We start from the raw sequence: 17187 nt of genomic DNA, 5'->3' as shown, positions 1-17187 counted from the left end.
TTTTCAGAGAAGACCAAAAGGTTTTAGTTCTTCACAAATTTAAGGTTAGGGCCCCACAAACAACCAAGGTGTGCGATCTGTCTGGTAAATACATAATTCTTACAAACGGAAGCTGTAACCACTTGAGTAAGAACTTGGGATGGGCTCCAATCTGTACAAAAATGGTATGTAGAGATTCAGCATCAAACACTTCCCCTTGTCCCTGAACTACTCTAGTTAATGCAACCAATATCAGGAGAAAAAAAAAAATCTGCACAATAATAAACAAGCTGCCAGGCAGTCAAATGTGGGAGAATTATTACTCAGAACCACATTAAGGTCCCTTAAGTGTCACCTATTCAACTGGTCAGAACATCCCAAATGAAAAACAAGATCAAAAGAACAAACTTTATCCCTGTACTGAAAAGTGCCCACACAAACTCCACAGTGATAAGGGAGGAAAAAGCTGCATTGCTTTCAGTAGAAGAACAGATAATTGATTCCAAGTGCATTTTACCAGGAAAGAGTCCAAAATGGTGGAATTTGGGAATAAAAATTTACACCAAAGACTAATCTTTTCCCCCTCAGCAACATTAATGAGTGACAGTGAAATGTCTCCCTCACTTGATCAACTAATGCTGGACAAGTAAGAAAGAAGATACTTGTGTTTCCTCTTACTTCCCACCCACAGCCATGCAGCAAAGCATGAGGATTTGGATGTAAAATAACCCCATCTTCTCCAGACTGAGGGAAACAAACAGTCTTATGATCAGACTTTAACTAAAAAAATCACTCTGATTAGACAGAAATAAATGAAGACATTGTTAGTACCTTTTCTGAGTTTTCTAATCACTCAGAAATACGAAGGCATTCAGTATTAAACTGCAGAGCAACAGGAAGTATCTAGCATGAAAGAAGCTTTTTGTGGTGCAGAACCTCAGATGTGTGCTGCTCTTGTCTACAGTACGTAAACCTACAGAAAGATGATACTATGTCTGGAAACTTGATGACCAACACAGGCTTTGCCTACTGAGCTATGGTTTAATAACCCATGCATATCATCTGATTTGCTAGAGGAGTTGGTAGAGCTAGGAGAAGAACTACAAAGACATATTTCTGGGGTGAATGTGCCAGTTCCACAGCTGAAGTGGTTTATGCAGCACCTGGCCACCACGATGTCAGTCATAACTTGGCTCACCTCCCTGAATCAATCTCAGAAACGTTATGCAGGTTTTGTGAATCGCTCCAAGCAACAAAACATTCCTGGTAGCCACATATCCTTGCAAATCCACAGACTTTATACTTCCACATTAACCCCTGAGAAGCTGTACGTCACCAATGTTTTGGTAGAGAGAAGCTGAGAAAAAAAAAGATACTCCCTTGTATAGCTAGTTGAAACATTTCTAACACTCCAGTGTTTCAAATCACTGTGAGATGTTAGAGGGTGTTTCCTTTGTACAGATACCAACAACCAAGTAGAGGACCACATGCTTGAACAGACTGCATTTGTGGAAGGCTGCTTTGGAGATGCTGGATAAAGCTAGATACAGTCCCAAACCTATAGGAAGTTTTGTCACTGCTGCCTTCATGTAATTCTAGGTACGGTAGAGATGTTTGGTAGGTACATCTAGGTATGGTACATTCTAGATATGGTAGAGTTAATCCTGAAACTGAGGCACTGAACAAATAAGACAGTTCCATCTCACCCTGAAACACGATAGTCATCAAGAGATGGTTAAGCTGTCAGATTTATTGTTCTCATACTGAAAATCATGGTGAACACTGCGGCATTAGGGGGATCAGATGGGATATTAGGGAAAGTTGGGGGTTTAAATATAAATTGTAGAAGCTAAAACTACCATTCTGAAATTGCAACAATATATGATACATTGGAGTAGGCACAAGAGTTTAGCTACATAAATACTGGGAAGGAACTGAAGCAAGATTGTTTCTTCCACTGCTGTAAAAATCTGCTGGCACAAAAGCAACTCTGTCTCTTGATATAAGTCTTATAACAGGAGTGGACACGGTGCAGAACTGCAGAGACTACTTGACAGGCCTGGACACCTGTTTATCAGTCTCCACTATTTTTAGAAAATGCAAAAGGAGTAGGCAAAAAAGAAGACAAAAAAGGAGAGTGACTACAGAGCATCCTTGCATCATCTTGTCACAGTGACTTTTGGGATGCAGATGCAGTGGTAGCTGAGGTGGAGATCACCTTTTAGAAATGCTGCCTTCCTTTAGGGGACTGCAAAGCAATCTGGGGGAAAAAAGAGTATTCACATGGTGGACAAAGCCCTGGATTTGGGCAGTAAACAAAGAGCCTTGTCTGACTGCATTAAGCAAGGGCTGCCCAAGGACAGGAGTTCTCCAGTTAAAGGCACCTGGATGTATTTTGGTATGACGGCACCATCTGATCACAACACCGGTTACTCTGCCTGGCAGGCTGTTTTGGCACCATACGGAAATGCCTGGAAGGACATCTTGGCACTTAACTATTCCACTGAATCAAAGATTTACCCCATGTTGTGTTGAGGCAGATTAACAGTAAAGTCTGAAGTGTTATTATAGTTCCAGAAATTTCAGCAGGGCAATAAATGCTGACAAATGGCACTTGCAACTTGCAATTGCATTCTGGCAGGCTACTGACCCTCTGCTGCCCTTACTTCTGGTGTTCTTCTCAGGTGATATGAGCTGCTTTCCCACTTAACTGCAGGAGGCAGGTAGGTACTGTTGAGTCTTATAAGTATATGCATTTCTACAGATATAAGTATCTGAATTTCTACAGATGATATTTGGCATCTGATGATGAGAGACAGGTATGGGAGTTTGGTAGAGCCCAAAATAATTGAGTTGCCATGCCCATAATTCAAAGTCTGTGGAAAGAGTCTGCACGTTGAGTGAACCTGAATGGGACTGAGCAGAAGTCTTCACGATCATCTGGACCAGAGCTTATAGGAAGGACATTACAGGCCATGGAGTGTTTGGGCATATGTCTGACCTAGGCTTCACAGGACTTGGACAAAAATTAAATCTTCAGGTCCCCTGGAGACGCACTATGTGCACAAAAAAAGGGGCTTTTGGAGAAGAAGTAAAGGACCTCAAAGCACCTGCAGAGTCCAAAGATGCCCAGCTGGCATACAGTGCACTTACAGCATGACTGCACATGGTAAGCAGATAAGCAATTAGTACTGGAGAGACAGAGATATCTCACAAAGAAGTTTAACTAATGTACAGCAAAAGGGATTGTTGTGTACGGTATGCAGATTTTCCCAGAAAGGAAAAGATCTCACCCATAACTCTTGATAGGTTTCTGGTGCTGAGAATAGGTCCAGCCTTTACAACTTCCACATCACAGTACTGGTTGCTGGTGAGAGCGGTGCCATAACCCAGCACTTTGCTTTAACTCAAGCTCTGGTGTTGGCACTCCAATCAAATACCTCTCAAGTCTTTGGTTAACACTGAAATGCCAGTATTTTGTTCCTGTAGTGCCTGCACCACCTGCTGGGACAGTGCTGTCTGCCCAGAGTGAGAGCCAGAGGTTAACTCGAACTTCTTGTTACTGGCACATCTTCAAAAGGCTTTAACCTCCCCCTTTCAGAGATGTGTTTCAGCAATCTCTGAATCTCACAAGGGAAGCTTTCTAACATGGCTCCAGGTTGCTTCTGGGAACTTCTGAACTGATGTGTAACTTCCTATTGGGAAGCATGTTGCTGACTGCTCCTGAGCACAAACACATCACCCAGCAGCACCAGGAGTGGGAATCATACACTTGGTGGAACTTAAAGAGTGCTCAGGGCCATTTCAACACAAAGTCCCTTTATCTCAATACTTAAAGCAGGTGAGCAAATTTCAAAAATTTGGCCACTGGTTCTATTTTGTATTGAAGAAAAAAGAGAGATGGGCATCTTGCTCTGCACAGAGGATGGAGACGGCACTGTCATTTCTGCTGGCATTAGTATTAGAAACATCCTAAGGCAGGCAGAGGCTAAACGCACCCAGCTCAGTTCATTACAGCACAGTTTGTATTTGTAAGCCATTGCTTAGACTTGAGCACCACTCAGGTGGTGCCTTAGCACCACCTCTCCTGCCCCAGTTGCTCTCCCATGTACGGGCAGGTCTACAGTGGAGTTAGTCTGCCAACGCATCGTAGAACTTGCGTATCAAGGTAACTCAGAGCTTTCAGCTACCCCTGAACCTTCTAGACTTGAAGCAGGTTTAACAGACCTACTGTAATGTGGAAGAAATGCAAATTGCCTCTTCCGCAAACTGCCACTGGCTAAAGACTCCATGGGAAATGGGCACATAGCAGTGTGTGGGGAGACACACCTTCACACTCCTCCTGCCCCAGTTATGCCCTTTGCAAAATACACAAGAGATGTTCATATCCTTCATGTCCCATGTCAGAATTATCCTTTACTAATGTGGCATTAAGGCTTCTTTATAAAGTCTTGCCTTTAATTTGCTATAAATGGGCTGGAAATTGTGTGAAACGCTCGTGTCTACCCAATATCTTCAAATTAGCCTAAAAAAACCTAACAATACTTAATGAGTCCTAGCACACTAACGATTTCTAAAAGGCAGTCCTCATGTTAATGCTGCAATTCCTTGCTTACTTCCTATACAGTTCCACCTGTTTGGTTAATAAGAAACCTTGCAGTCTCTTGCTGCAGCAGCTACTCAGCAGCACCACTCAGGACTTCAGGTTGTGGCTATGGAACAGAGACAGTAGGATCAGGACAGGAGAAAGCTACTTCACTGCACCTTACCTGAAAAGCCTTCCCAGGACCATTCACACTATTTATTACATGGCCACTGTGCACTGGAAAATTCAGTTCCTCTGGTCCACTTTGAGTCTTATTTGCACTATTACAATCTCAGTTTCCGAGAATAAATACAAAATTTATTTAAAATTATTAATGTACTTAATTTCAGAAGGACAATTCTATCTTCCAGTAGTAAAAGTAGAACTGCAATATGGATTGGCTTAGATGGGCTAAAATGGAGGGAAAATTCTTATTCTATTGCATCACTCAGCAACTACTAATTAAGTAAATCCTCGCTAATGAACTGCAGAATGCTCTATTCTTTCCCACAGTGAGCAGCATTAAGATAGAGACATCTTAATTTCAGGAAGCATTTTTGAACAGTGGGATTTAGTATTGATTTTTTTTACATTGGAGGACGCCTAATTTTTTTTCTTTTAAAGAATGTAATACATTTTAAAATGTAATGCAACGCAAGTCAGAATCACTAGGATCACCCTCTCAGAATGGATAAATGAGCTTATTAAACAGCGAAACACAAAAACAATGTATTATTTTATTGAGTCATTAGTAAGAACCTCTTAAAATTAGGAAGTTTGGGGTTTGTGAACTCACATGGGGCTGATGACTGCTGCCACACCCAGGATGTGCTGTTCAATGACAAAGGTTCCAAGGAAACCCTGCTGGAGCATGCAGCCAGTTTAGAGGGAACGTGGTAAATCCCATTTTTAAAAATGTATTGCTCTGCTTTGCAAGGTTTCTTTTCTTTATTATTTTATACCCTTTAGGCCATAAAATAATAAATTTTAAAAAATTAAAAACTTTGCAAAACTATGCAATATATTCCAAACTTACCAAAGGGCTGGCTCCATGCTCCAGCAGCTTTCCTAAGTAGCTTTGACCTCACAGAATGGGGCATTCTGGGGCACCACAGTGGAGCAGGCCAGCACAACGTCTAAGCACCTATAACGGGGATAAAAGGTTAGTTTTTCTTTCATTCTTTAGTCAATGCCTCCTTTGGTCCAGTTAATAAAGGTATTAAAATGTACTTGTAATTCTAACTGCACCCAACACAGGAGGTTGTTTTCTCTTCCTGCTGGGCTCCTAAAATGAAGAGTTCCTATTTAACTCTCAAATCCCCCTAGCTGATCAAAAATTGAAGATCTAACTTAATTTCCATATGCCATTAATAGTATTAATTTAGTTAATGGGAGTGGTGACACTCATAACTTTACAGTAGAATCCTCTAAGGTAGAAATCTGGGCTGTAAAATGTTGGGGAGGATTTTGGTATGCTAAACTACAAAGAGTGATACGCAAAGATGCAGTTTTAAGTTATGAAGAGTAAGAGTCTAATAACCTCCAGGATGTATTTTTTGCTATCACATCAAATAATATTCATTTCTAAAATAGTAATGAAATGGAAATTAAGTTTCTAAGTGGAATTAATGAAGCTGTATCTGATGTAAGCCTTCTCTAAATGACAGTCACAATGCAAGCAGCCTGCATTCTGGTTTTATAGGAACAGGAGACCAGTGGCAAAGAGGTTGACACGACTGTTCATAAGATTAGAGTGTTGCTGGCCTGATCTCAGTTCCTTCAACTCCCTTGTTTCCCTTCTCTTCTCTGAAAATGGTATAAAATTTTCTACTCCTTCTACAAGCTACAGAGGGGCACAGACCTTGATTGCTTTATCCCAGAGGTTTGCTGCCTTATTCACTTGCCAGTTATAAACAATCTTCTCCTCCGAAAAGGCTGATTACTATCAGTATTGGGAAGGATTTAAGGGCAGCAAATGCCCATCTGTTGCAAATATGGTTCTGGAAGAAACAAACATTTCGGTATTCAGGATAGTCATGGGCACCACAAATTACTTGGGTTTGGGACAGATCAACATTTATCTGTATTTTACGGCTCTATCATGATGTTGCACAAAAGTTATTCTTGGATGCTCCATGTCCCAGCATTATCCCATCCTGTAATACACTCCTTAGCTGAACTCTCCCCTGGTGCTCTACAGTCCTCCCCTGGTCTCACTGAATGCATCATGGCAGATTGGGCTTAGCCCCCAGCAGAGCAAAGGTTTAATAGTGCTGACACCAGGGTATGCTGGAACATGTAAGCCTATATAAGAAATGTTCAATTGACTTAAAAAAATCCAACATTTTAAAAATTTAACTTAAACAGAGGTTTAAGTAAAATCTCAAAATTTCTGAAAGGTTTTCTGAGTTTTTTGCAGCCTCACCATTTTTATTTTTGTGTTGGGGAAATAAGACGTTGAAATAAAATGATTTTTTAAAACAAAGAAATCTCTAATCCCTATGTAAAATCTGAAATAATATTAGGGCAAGTATATTTTAAAGGAAGAAAGACTGATCAAGAATGAATTTAATATTTAATAACAAATATTTTAAAAGGACAACAAAACAGGCCACTAGACTACTTTTAAATAAACAATACTTGTTGATGAATTGTTGCAGTTGTTATTAAATAATGCTTCCTTCGGGTATTTAGTAAATTGGTAAAAAGTTTATACAGAGTATTTTTATTGTCCTGGGTTATCTTCATTTTAGTAACTAAAAATAGCAATACTGCTAACACCAAGGAACTTTCTATGGAGAAAGCAAAGATGTCAGACTACTGTGACTCTAAGATGTCTTCATAAGAATGTGCTCCATTAACACTCCCATAGCTCTTCCACTTTGACTCTGCACCAACCCAGCTATCTCAAAAAAAAAAAAAAAAGAAAGAAAAAAATCAATGGAACTGCTTTCGGTGCTGAACTGTTAACTTCCCTGGAGTATAGAGATTGACAGAATTGTTAACTTTCTAAACTTCTTATTAACAGAAAAAGCTGATTTGCATTTCACTAGAAATGTTTTTTTCTGATAGCTTTGCTACTGCCATAGAAATATCATTCTGCAGGAAAATGCACTTCCGTGTCTCTGCAAAAATCATATCTGTAAGTCCCACAAATGAGGAACTCCCCGATATCTACGTGTGCTTTCAGATTACAGAATGAAAAAGAGGACACCAGGAAACCACTTCCTTAAGGTAATATTGGTAGATCCCTGCCTTCATCAAGTAACACTAGCCAGACTCTGCAGACACAGCAGTAAAACAGCAGGAGGTCAATGAGCAGCTATGCTGATGCTCTGCACTCTTAAATCTAAATACCTACGGCCATGCCCCACTCAAACAAAGTGTATTCTCTGTACAGCACTCTCCATATAGCTTCCAGCAATTCCAATTGCCTATGTCAGTCCCAGAGGTATTGTCTGTTCTTCCCATCTTTTTATCACTCACATCATCTGGTTTGTTGTGTTACAGTACAACGGAAGCGGTATTTTAAAAGGTTGAGGAGAAACCTCACCTGCAGAGGCACCAGAGGACAAACCCAAGTCCACAGTAGGGGTCCAAGCAGATAGCGACTTCTCTGGAGGGATAAAGCTCACACTGCAGCTTAATAGAACGACAAAAGGCACTAGTGGCTGCATGAGACATCTGAAAGACAACAGCAAAGTAATTAAAATGATCTATGTCATTCGGAAGGCTCATTCCCAAACTGTGCCAAGTGCTTAAATCAGATACAGGATAAAGAAAACAAATAAATATTGATTTTGTGCTCAGTGTAAACACACATGTAATTTATGTCTAAGAAAACATAACTTTCCTTCAAGAGGGCATTCAAATAACCATGAAAGGCGAGGGCAGACAGTATGAATGGTAAGTTTGAAATGATTTAGGGAGAAAGCTGTGAGTAGTTTAAATATGTGCTCCAAGCTGTATGCAAAGCTAATGACAAGCTAAACTTTCTGGAAGAACAAAGGAATGAATGACTGCAGGATCTGAATGTAATTTGAAGTATTTTGTTGACCATCAGTGACATATTACTAAGCACATATTTCTTAATACAATCAAGAAAAAATGCCAATGCATTTTTTAAATTGAAGAGGATTTTGCATGCAAAACTGTACTAAGGACGTAATCATTCAGTGATAAACATTCCCAGTAAACCTAGTAAAGGTTCTGTAAAATTTCTTCATGTTATCCAGCTCCTAACTGAGAAACTGAGACTCTTAAAATCTTGGTCAGAAAGCTCTGAGAGATAAAACAAACAGAAAGCAGAAACTAAAAACTTGATCAAAAGGAAATTCTTCTGATTTTATTTCCTAGAGTTAGGATGTTTACCACACTCACCCATCTTGTCTTACAAGTTCTAACTACGGTGGGAACAGAATTTCTGTTTTTTAATGTTTGTCCTCTGTTAATAACCAGAAAGATACCTCTGTTAGAAATACAGTCTGGATAGGATTTAACTCATCTAACCTTTGATCTCTGTCACATACTGAGCTAGTTGCCTTATAAACTGTTAGTCAGTGGAGGGGAACAGGTACTTGAAAGGTAAAATTTATTTGATCTTAATGTAAACAGGGGAATAAAGCTCCAGAAGTGACTTTTTCTCCATTGCCAGTGAGAGCCATAACTGAGGCTAGACATGTTCCAATTGATGCAAAAGGACCAGCTCAAAACATGGTGATCATCTGCAGCTTGCAGAGATTAATTCTATTCTAGCTGAATCAAGACCACTTTTTCACACAGGATTAAACTGAACTCTGTAGGGCCAGAACTGGTGTTATTCTGTGAATTTTTACACCATACTGGGTACAAACTAGTGAAAAAGTTGAAAGTAAATGTAAGTTGAATCTACTACTTCCAAAGTGATTACAAAACGTTTATCAACTTTTCAGAACCTGCATAAGCTGTTTAGCCATTTTTTAAAATTTAGCACACTGCATTATGAATATAAGCCTTGTGGCCTCTTATGATCCCTGTATAATTGATTAATCACCAGTGATGATATAGTACATGATAACTGTTTACATAAACCTGATGAGTCAGTGATCTAGAGGCTTTGTGACCCAGATATCAGAAGCTAATCAAGAAATGCTTGAGAGGCTTCCCTTTAGTCACAGTAAGAAAAGGTTCTTTGACTTGTCCTGCCTTTGACTATCTTTGAAGCTCTCTAATTACTGACTTTGCATAGTTAGTAGCCATTTCTGCAAGTCTGCTAAGGTGTAGTTCAGACCTGATTTAATATGGATGACTGCATCTGAAACAATCATTTAAGGCTCCCTTTAGAAATGAAGACTTATGTGACATTCACCCCATTCAAAAGTAGATGTTTCAGGTAAGTCAGATAAATTACACCCCAAGAGTCCCTGCTTCTTTCTGTTGATTATTGAGGAGCCCAATGACTAATCCACATCTTGTGGGCATTGTAGCTATTTAAAGTTAGATGAAATGAATCTTCCAGGGGTGTCTGATACATAACCATCAGCCAGCTCAGCCATCAGTCAACCTTAGGCTGGTCACTTCACTGCTCTGTGCTTCCAATTCTCCATCCGAAAACTGGGAAAAGGATGTTTTCTTTGTTTATAAAGTATGCTGACAGCTTCTGAAAATAGATGGATGATGCCAAAGAGTATGAGGAATTCAATATAGGCTGTAAATATGATAAGTCAGCAGAAATAATCCTTGGATATGCAACAGAGAGGAGTAAGGAAGTAACAGGCAAGAGTAAGAGAGTGATTTTACCTCTGCCTGTGTGTTGGTGAAACCAACACTGGAATAATACATAAGTTAGCAGCTAGATAAAACAGCTTTGATAAATTGTGTCTAGAGGGTTGGACAAAAAGACAGAATAGAGATTTAAAGAGCTCAGGATGCCTGAGCTTATCAAACAAATCCATCAATGAATTTTTTTCTGTTTACTCTAGTATTGTACCAGGTGAATATACCAGAGACATCAGAAGTTCCCTTAATTGCATGAAGAGAATCTTGAAAACCAATGGCCAGCAGTTGAGTTGCAATAAGGAGGAAACAATGAATGGGCAATGGAACAAGTAGAAAAACGATGACTGAGTCTCATTTCTTTCATAAAATAGAAATAATAGATGCTTCAGTTGAAGGACGCTTCAGGCAGACAAGTTACTAGGCTATCTGCAGAGGTATCGGAATGAAACTTCTAGTCTGAGGAGGAAGAGAGGGGCTACCCTCTGCACACAGTACCATAGTGAGTATAGAAGAACTAATTTCATGTTAATGGAATCAAATAATGACTGCAACGGAGGAAGAAATTCAATTTCTATTACCAGAAATCAAGAGGAGTTGCAAATCAGGAGCAAAGTACCACCTGCCAGCCAGGCGTGATAGCAGGAATGCCAGCTTTAACAAGAAGTCCCTACCTTTACCCCTGCTAGCATGCCAGTTGTGGAGACACTGAAGTCAAGGTAAGCAAGCGTTTCAGGGTTAGAAGGTTTGTAGATCTGTGCAGGCCGCTTCTTTGGCAAATCATCTAGTGAAAATAGAGAAAGAAAATGTGTGTATCTTTCTCCTATGACAGGTAGACCTTGAGTGCTTGACAAATACAATGATAAAAGAAGATACAGAGGTCCCCTAGCCTTAGTACTCACCTGTATCTAGTACCGGAGGCCATGTTCTGACATCCACTGCTGCTGCCGCCTCTCGTGACCGTAACAATTTACATATTAATTGTGTAGTCATTAAGCAGGCAGAGCGGCTCACCTAGGAATATAAGAAATAAATAATAACACAATGGGATAATGATTCATTCTCCCACGAAAATGAGCAAGACCATGATTTATTTTCTGCCAGAACAGAACACAGGTGTATTAGTCTAATGTTTTCCAATCAGGAGGTGGAAAGATGCACAAAAAATGCAGCTCACAAAGCAGACAAAAGTCATGGGAGTTTTACAAATTACATGAAAATTGCACTTTTTGAGAAGAGTGCTGTAATGAAACTAAAGGCATCTTAATAGTGAGACATGACTTTTCCAACACATTATATCAGTTATCAACCCAGAATGACAGTACAGAAGACTGTGACTAAAACATTTCCTATGTGATAGTAATATATCTTGGTTTATAAACAATATTTTCACACAAACCAAAACCTAGCTTGACATTTATATGAATAATTTTACTATCTTAAGTCGATTTTATGTTAGCCATGTATTTCCAATTCCTGTGCTAGTGATAAACCACTGGGAACTCTTCTGGTACCGGCAAAAGTTGCTCTAGACCAGAAACTGTGCAAGTGGCACTATGAAATGAGATGGCGAGTTTACTGCAAATACTGTCTGTGCGGAATTTTAGATGACACATGCTGAAGGTATTCTCCTTTTAGATTTGCTATTTTTAAAAATTCATAAGTAGCAACTACAAGAATATTTCTTACTGACTATAAAAATTAATATATTTAAGGAAATATTCAGACAAACATAAATATGAACACTGTTAATGACTGAAGTTAGTACAGAGGAAAAACTGAAAAGGCAGCATCATTCTTCTTTTCCCAAAACTTTAAGAATCTGTGCAAATGTTGCTAAGAGTAGTTTTTTCTTTAAGGAATCTGAAACATTTTACTGCACACTGAAATTTCCAACATTCAACCTAAGGAAATCAGTAACCATATATACACTAAATTTTACCACTGCGCAGAAGAGATCAGCTTCTGTTGACAGTAATTTCACAGTGGTGAACTTTATAGGTCAACTTTACAGAGCACATGAGGAAATTAGGAGCATAAAAGCACTAACCCAACTTCCTCTAACCCCATGATATCCCTGTCCAGACAATCTAAATATTTCAAGCTAAAACTGAAGACAAATAAAGCCACTGCAGCATCCCTCAATCCAATCGTGTCACTGTTATGGCAAGGCAAGGTAATTCTTACATAGATAATCTTAATCTATGAAAATCTTAATTTGGGACATAGTGAAGCCATAAAACAAAAGGAATTTCAAGAGCTGGTGGTTACTAGCCCTCTCAGGAATTATATTATCTGAAGATCAGAAGGTTCATTAAAATACAGAACGTCCATGTCTGGAGAATAGCAATTTGGAGATAAATACGTAGGGACGGTGGCAAGGAGAAAGACATCTTAGCTACAGGTTAGCAACTGCTTGAGATGGGGCTCAATAACGTTCAGTTATATTTTACTACTATCAGTTCATCACCAAAACACAATTACACAGGCCAAATTTTGCTCAGAAGTCATTCTTACTGACTTCAAAAGGTGCTGTGTAGACATATAGCACGTCAGAGCAGCCTTTGACCCGATCACATCAGGAAGTTCGCATGATTGCATTGGCAGTGAAGGAACAGCCTCAATATTTTAATTTCTACAAGGTCAACCCTCTCCAAAATGAAAGGAAATCTTGTGTAAACTGAGCTGAGAGGCTTTTAAGTCAAACTGGCATTAATGTGGCTAATAAATTTCTACATTTTATTTAAAGTTAGTCAGTTGAAGGGACAATGATTACAAGTCATCTTAGATCTGTCCTTGTTTTTCATCATGAAACCAAACAGATCTAGTTTGGCTATTAAACATCAAAGGAAAAACAAAATAAAACATTTTACATCACTTCTATAATATTACAACTGATGTTTAAAAACTGTGAGTGCCAAAATATTAAATAATGAGAACCCTGAAGACAATAGGACATTTTCTCATACCTCTACTGATGCTTTGTGGCATCTGATGCCATAAGGAAAAACACAAATTATAACTATCTCTAGTCCCTATTACTTGAAAATATCAACATCAATTAGAAATGTTAAAATCACATTTGTTTCAACTTGTTTTATCAGAGACTTAGAATTCCATTCAATTGATTAGAAACTGCCAGATGTAAAAGGCTATCTCTTTGTAACCATTTTATTTCCCTCAGTAACAAGTGCAAAGCAGTTATTTACGTGCTACAAAGACTAAACATAAAGCCAAAATACCAAAAGAAAGCACTGAATGAAAAAGTCTGAGTAACCCTTCTCTGGATGAAACAAAATACCAACCAATATCTTCACAATAGAACTTTGAAATTGCTTCAACCTGCAAAACAATTAGTTGTACAGAGCTGAGCACAAATCACCATCAGGTCAAGCTAAGCTTTCCATTGGGATTTTTCTCAATAGTTAGTGTAGCGTTGCCAGGTGAGGAATCCTACCATTCTTGGCATATAGCTAAATACAAGAAAGCACTTCAAATGTATTTCTTGAAAGGAGGAGCATAACTGCGGCAAAATGTGACAGCGGAAGTCAGAAGGTTGTGTGCTGTCAAGCAGTGTTGACTCTGCAACACACTGATGTCCTGAATCTTTGGAAGAAATACAACTCTTCAGCCTACACCACCATTCACTTAAGTTACCGTTCCTAAAGACTATGCAAACCTATTACCCATTTAATGTATTTGTGCACTTTCAGGTGTCTGCTCACCTCCACAATCATCTTCACTGTAGGTAATGTGGTAGCTATGTTCTGGGGATGTGGAGGTCGAACTGTTATTGGCACACAGCCTGCATACAGGCATCCATAAAATGCAGCAATCAGGTCTATTCCTGCATGAAGAACAAAACAAAAATCCTCCCCTGAAAATCAAATCATTTAATCACAGACATCTATGTCAGCATAAATATTACTGGGAACTCAACTCAGAAGGTTAAATGAGCAACTAAGCCCTTTAACAGACTTCTTTTTCAGCCCCTTGTCAGTGTTTGTTCAGCTTCACTGATTTCTTTCAACAGTACTGTTCTTCTGAGCATGAAAAACCAAAGGCGACACACAAAGCTGCAGCCAGATATCATCATTCAGGTGAACTCCACTTTTACAATCAGGAAGTAACCTGTTAAAAAGACTGATTTCTACAGATTAATTATCTTCCTAAATTTACATTTGTAGACAAATGAGTCTACAAGAAGAGGGATGCCCCAGAAAGAGGATGAAGTAGGATGATGCCTATTCCTATCAGCTGCAGAAAGAACATCTGGAGGTTTCATTAAATATTGTCTTTCTCATGTTATTTTTAACCTCAGATATGCAGCTTTGACTTATCTACCTGGTATTTTACAGTAAAAAAGGGACATGATTTTAAAATCCTGCTTCTAACATAAAATTAGATGTTGTTCTATATAACTATTGACTGCAGGTGACAGATTGTGGACAGCAAACTTCAGGCTATCTAAGGAGGCTGAACAGACAACAGCACAAAGACCCCTTGAATATTGTTGTTTGATAGCTCCCTGGTGCTGTACACAGGCTGTGATAAGACGACAATGGGGGCTGTTTTATTCTTTCAGTGGAAGAAGATCTGCAGTATTGGTGGGGTTTTGTTCCTTCAATAAAATGCTTTATTCATGGCAAGTGAAATACAGAAAATAAAAACTTAAGTTTAAAATGACAGTCTTTTGTGGAAAAAGATTTTTCATATTTACTGTTGAGAAATTACTCCTATAAACTATAAAGATTTAACCAGCATCTTGTAGCCCTTACAAACCAAATATCACAATACAGATCTTAAATCAGACTGTTTATTTCACCAACACACATGAAATGCTAAAGATAAAAGAGCAGCACTAGATCAGAAATAATTTCAAGCAAATGTCAAACATGGTACTGCTTAACATAAACTTAAAAGCCCTTATGTCAAAGGATGAAAATCCAAACCACAGAGAGCTGTCTAGGTTAAAGATCTATAGAGAAAACAGCGATTATAATTTGGTATTTCTTAATCATCTCCTATTTATTCATCATATTTCTACTCTAAGAAAACATGGATTGCTTCCTAGGTATTGCTGCTTTACCCTCATGACATGCAGCACTTCCAAGAGGGAATTCAACAGGCAAATCTAAGAACACTCAGCAGATGGAACATTTTAGCAGAACAGTGTGCTCATAAAATAGTATATTTCCAGGAAATTAAAAGAAAAAAAGTAATTAAATTTGACTGCTTATAAGAGACAGGTTTTAAAAACACGGGTTAATCTTAATCTGAACCCAAAGAAATAATACCTATGCACATACACAAAGAGAAATTATTTTAAATATGTTTGATTAAGTTCAAAGAAATGTACATAAGGTAAATATTTTGTGTTTTGCCAATTAACATGGTTTAGTCTGGTAACACCACCAATGCAGCACCATTCTAAAGGATCTTTTGGGACTCCCAAGCTACCAAACATGGCAGTTCTTTACCTGGTGGGTAAACCAAAGCCACATGGTCTCCATCTTGTAAATGTCCCCTTTCCATCAACATGACAGCTATCTTCTCAGCTCGTTTATGTAGCTGGACACATGTTAGTGAGTTGGCTATTGTTCCCTACACAGGAAGAAAGGTAAATGTCACAGAAGATAATGCAATGTGCTGAAACTCTATTTGCCTCTGCACCTTAGAAGTTACCGGATGAGGTACAGCCACAATATGTCATGCAATCAACTTGAATACAGAAGCCTTCAGCTTTATGCCAAACTGTAGTTGGAAGGAAAAAAAGAAGAATGTTCTCTATTCCTTTCTCTGTACCTTCTGCCCTCAACAGTGGTTTTGCTCTAACTAAGGGAGTACAGTAGTATGCTAATATCCTGCCCATATAACCTGTACTTCCCTTGCTACACAGGTAACATTCCAGCTACAGCCAGGGAAGTGCCTTTATGGTCTCTGCAGCAATCTGGAGAATCTGTGGAGAGCAATCCTGAAAATTGCACTTCGTTGTCTGCATGCTGGAGTGAAGCCAAATGGCACAGCAGAAATACTTTAAAAGACAAGAGACAAAAGACACAGGAGAAAACAATACTTTGTGATGGGGGGAAAAGAATTAGTCTGGAACAAAAGCTAAGCATATGCATATAAATGAAGTACAGAAGAAAGGCATTTGTTGAATTTGAGTAACTCTGGTCAGCACGGAAAAAAAAGAGAAGTGACAATATGCTGCAGAGTTTGGCTTTTTGAAGCACTTCAAATAGCACTAACCCAAAATTATCAGATAGAGTGTTTTAAATTGGATGAGTGTAATGATTCTTGCATTTCCTAAATATGTATGTGTGTATATATGCACACACACAAACACACATTTAGAGAAATAGATACATCTGTATCACAAAATTCACTACCACAGCTGACACCTCAGAAGAGGAGTCTAAAAATGAACATGCAGGATAGACTGACTGCGCCTAGGGCTGGTCTGGACAGGTCTGGGCTGAGATAAAGGGATGGGGCAGTACAGGAAGGGCTGCACCTCTGCTTGTGCACCTGTTCTGTGGAAAAAGAGGATTTCAGTCTCCAGCACTGCTATGATATACCTGGCACCTATCACAAGAACTAAGTTCACTTAAAAATAGGGAGTCTGAAAAAAACTGGGGGGAAAAAAGGTAAGAATATATATACATACACACACACTTCAAAAGATCAATGTATCAAAAATGCAATGCAATGAAAATATTGTATCACTATCCTTATTAAGAGAGAAAGCAAGGTCGACTGTTTTAAAGAAATATACTTTACACTCTATTTTAACACGGCAAGGAATAGTAAGCTTTAGTCCTGATTGCTGGTTTCTGTCCACCACCACCATCCCACATACCGCCGCA

At 38.8% G+C, this 17187-nt stretch overlaps 1 protein-coding gene across 5 annotated transcripts in view; it reads right to left on the bottom strand.

The window, feature by feature from the left end:
- The window catches only part of DIP2C (disco interacting protein 2 homolog C), a 331427-nt gene that overhangs the window by 42047 nt on the left and 272193 nt on the right, over positions 1-17187 (bottom strand). For all 5 annotated transcript variants that reach the window (XM_074868279.1, XM_074868289.1, XM_074868299.1 and 2 more), the window contains 5 exons: positions 15799-15922; positions 14044-14165; positions 11221-11332; positions 10993-11102; positions 8118-8248 (listed from right to left, as the gene is read on the bottom strand). In XM_074868279.1, coding sequence (XP_074724380.1) covers positions 8118-8248; positions 10993-11102; positions 11221-11332; positions 14044-14165; positions 15799-15922 — 599 coding nt within the window. The remainder of the gene's footprint in view (positions 1-8117; positions 8249-10992; positions 11103-11220; positions 11333-14043; positions 14166-15798; positions 15923-17187) is intronic.

This window comes from Strix uralensis, chromosome 1 (genome assembly GCF_047716275.1).
Source record: "Strix uralensis isolate ZFMK-TIS-50842 chromosome 1, bStrUra1, whole genome shotgun sequence".
Lineage (NCBI taxonomy): Eukaryota > Metazoa > Chordata > Aves > Strigiformes > Strigidae > Strix > Strix uralensis.
This window is presented reverse-complemented; position numbering and strand designations above follow the sequence as displayed.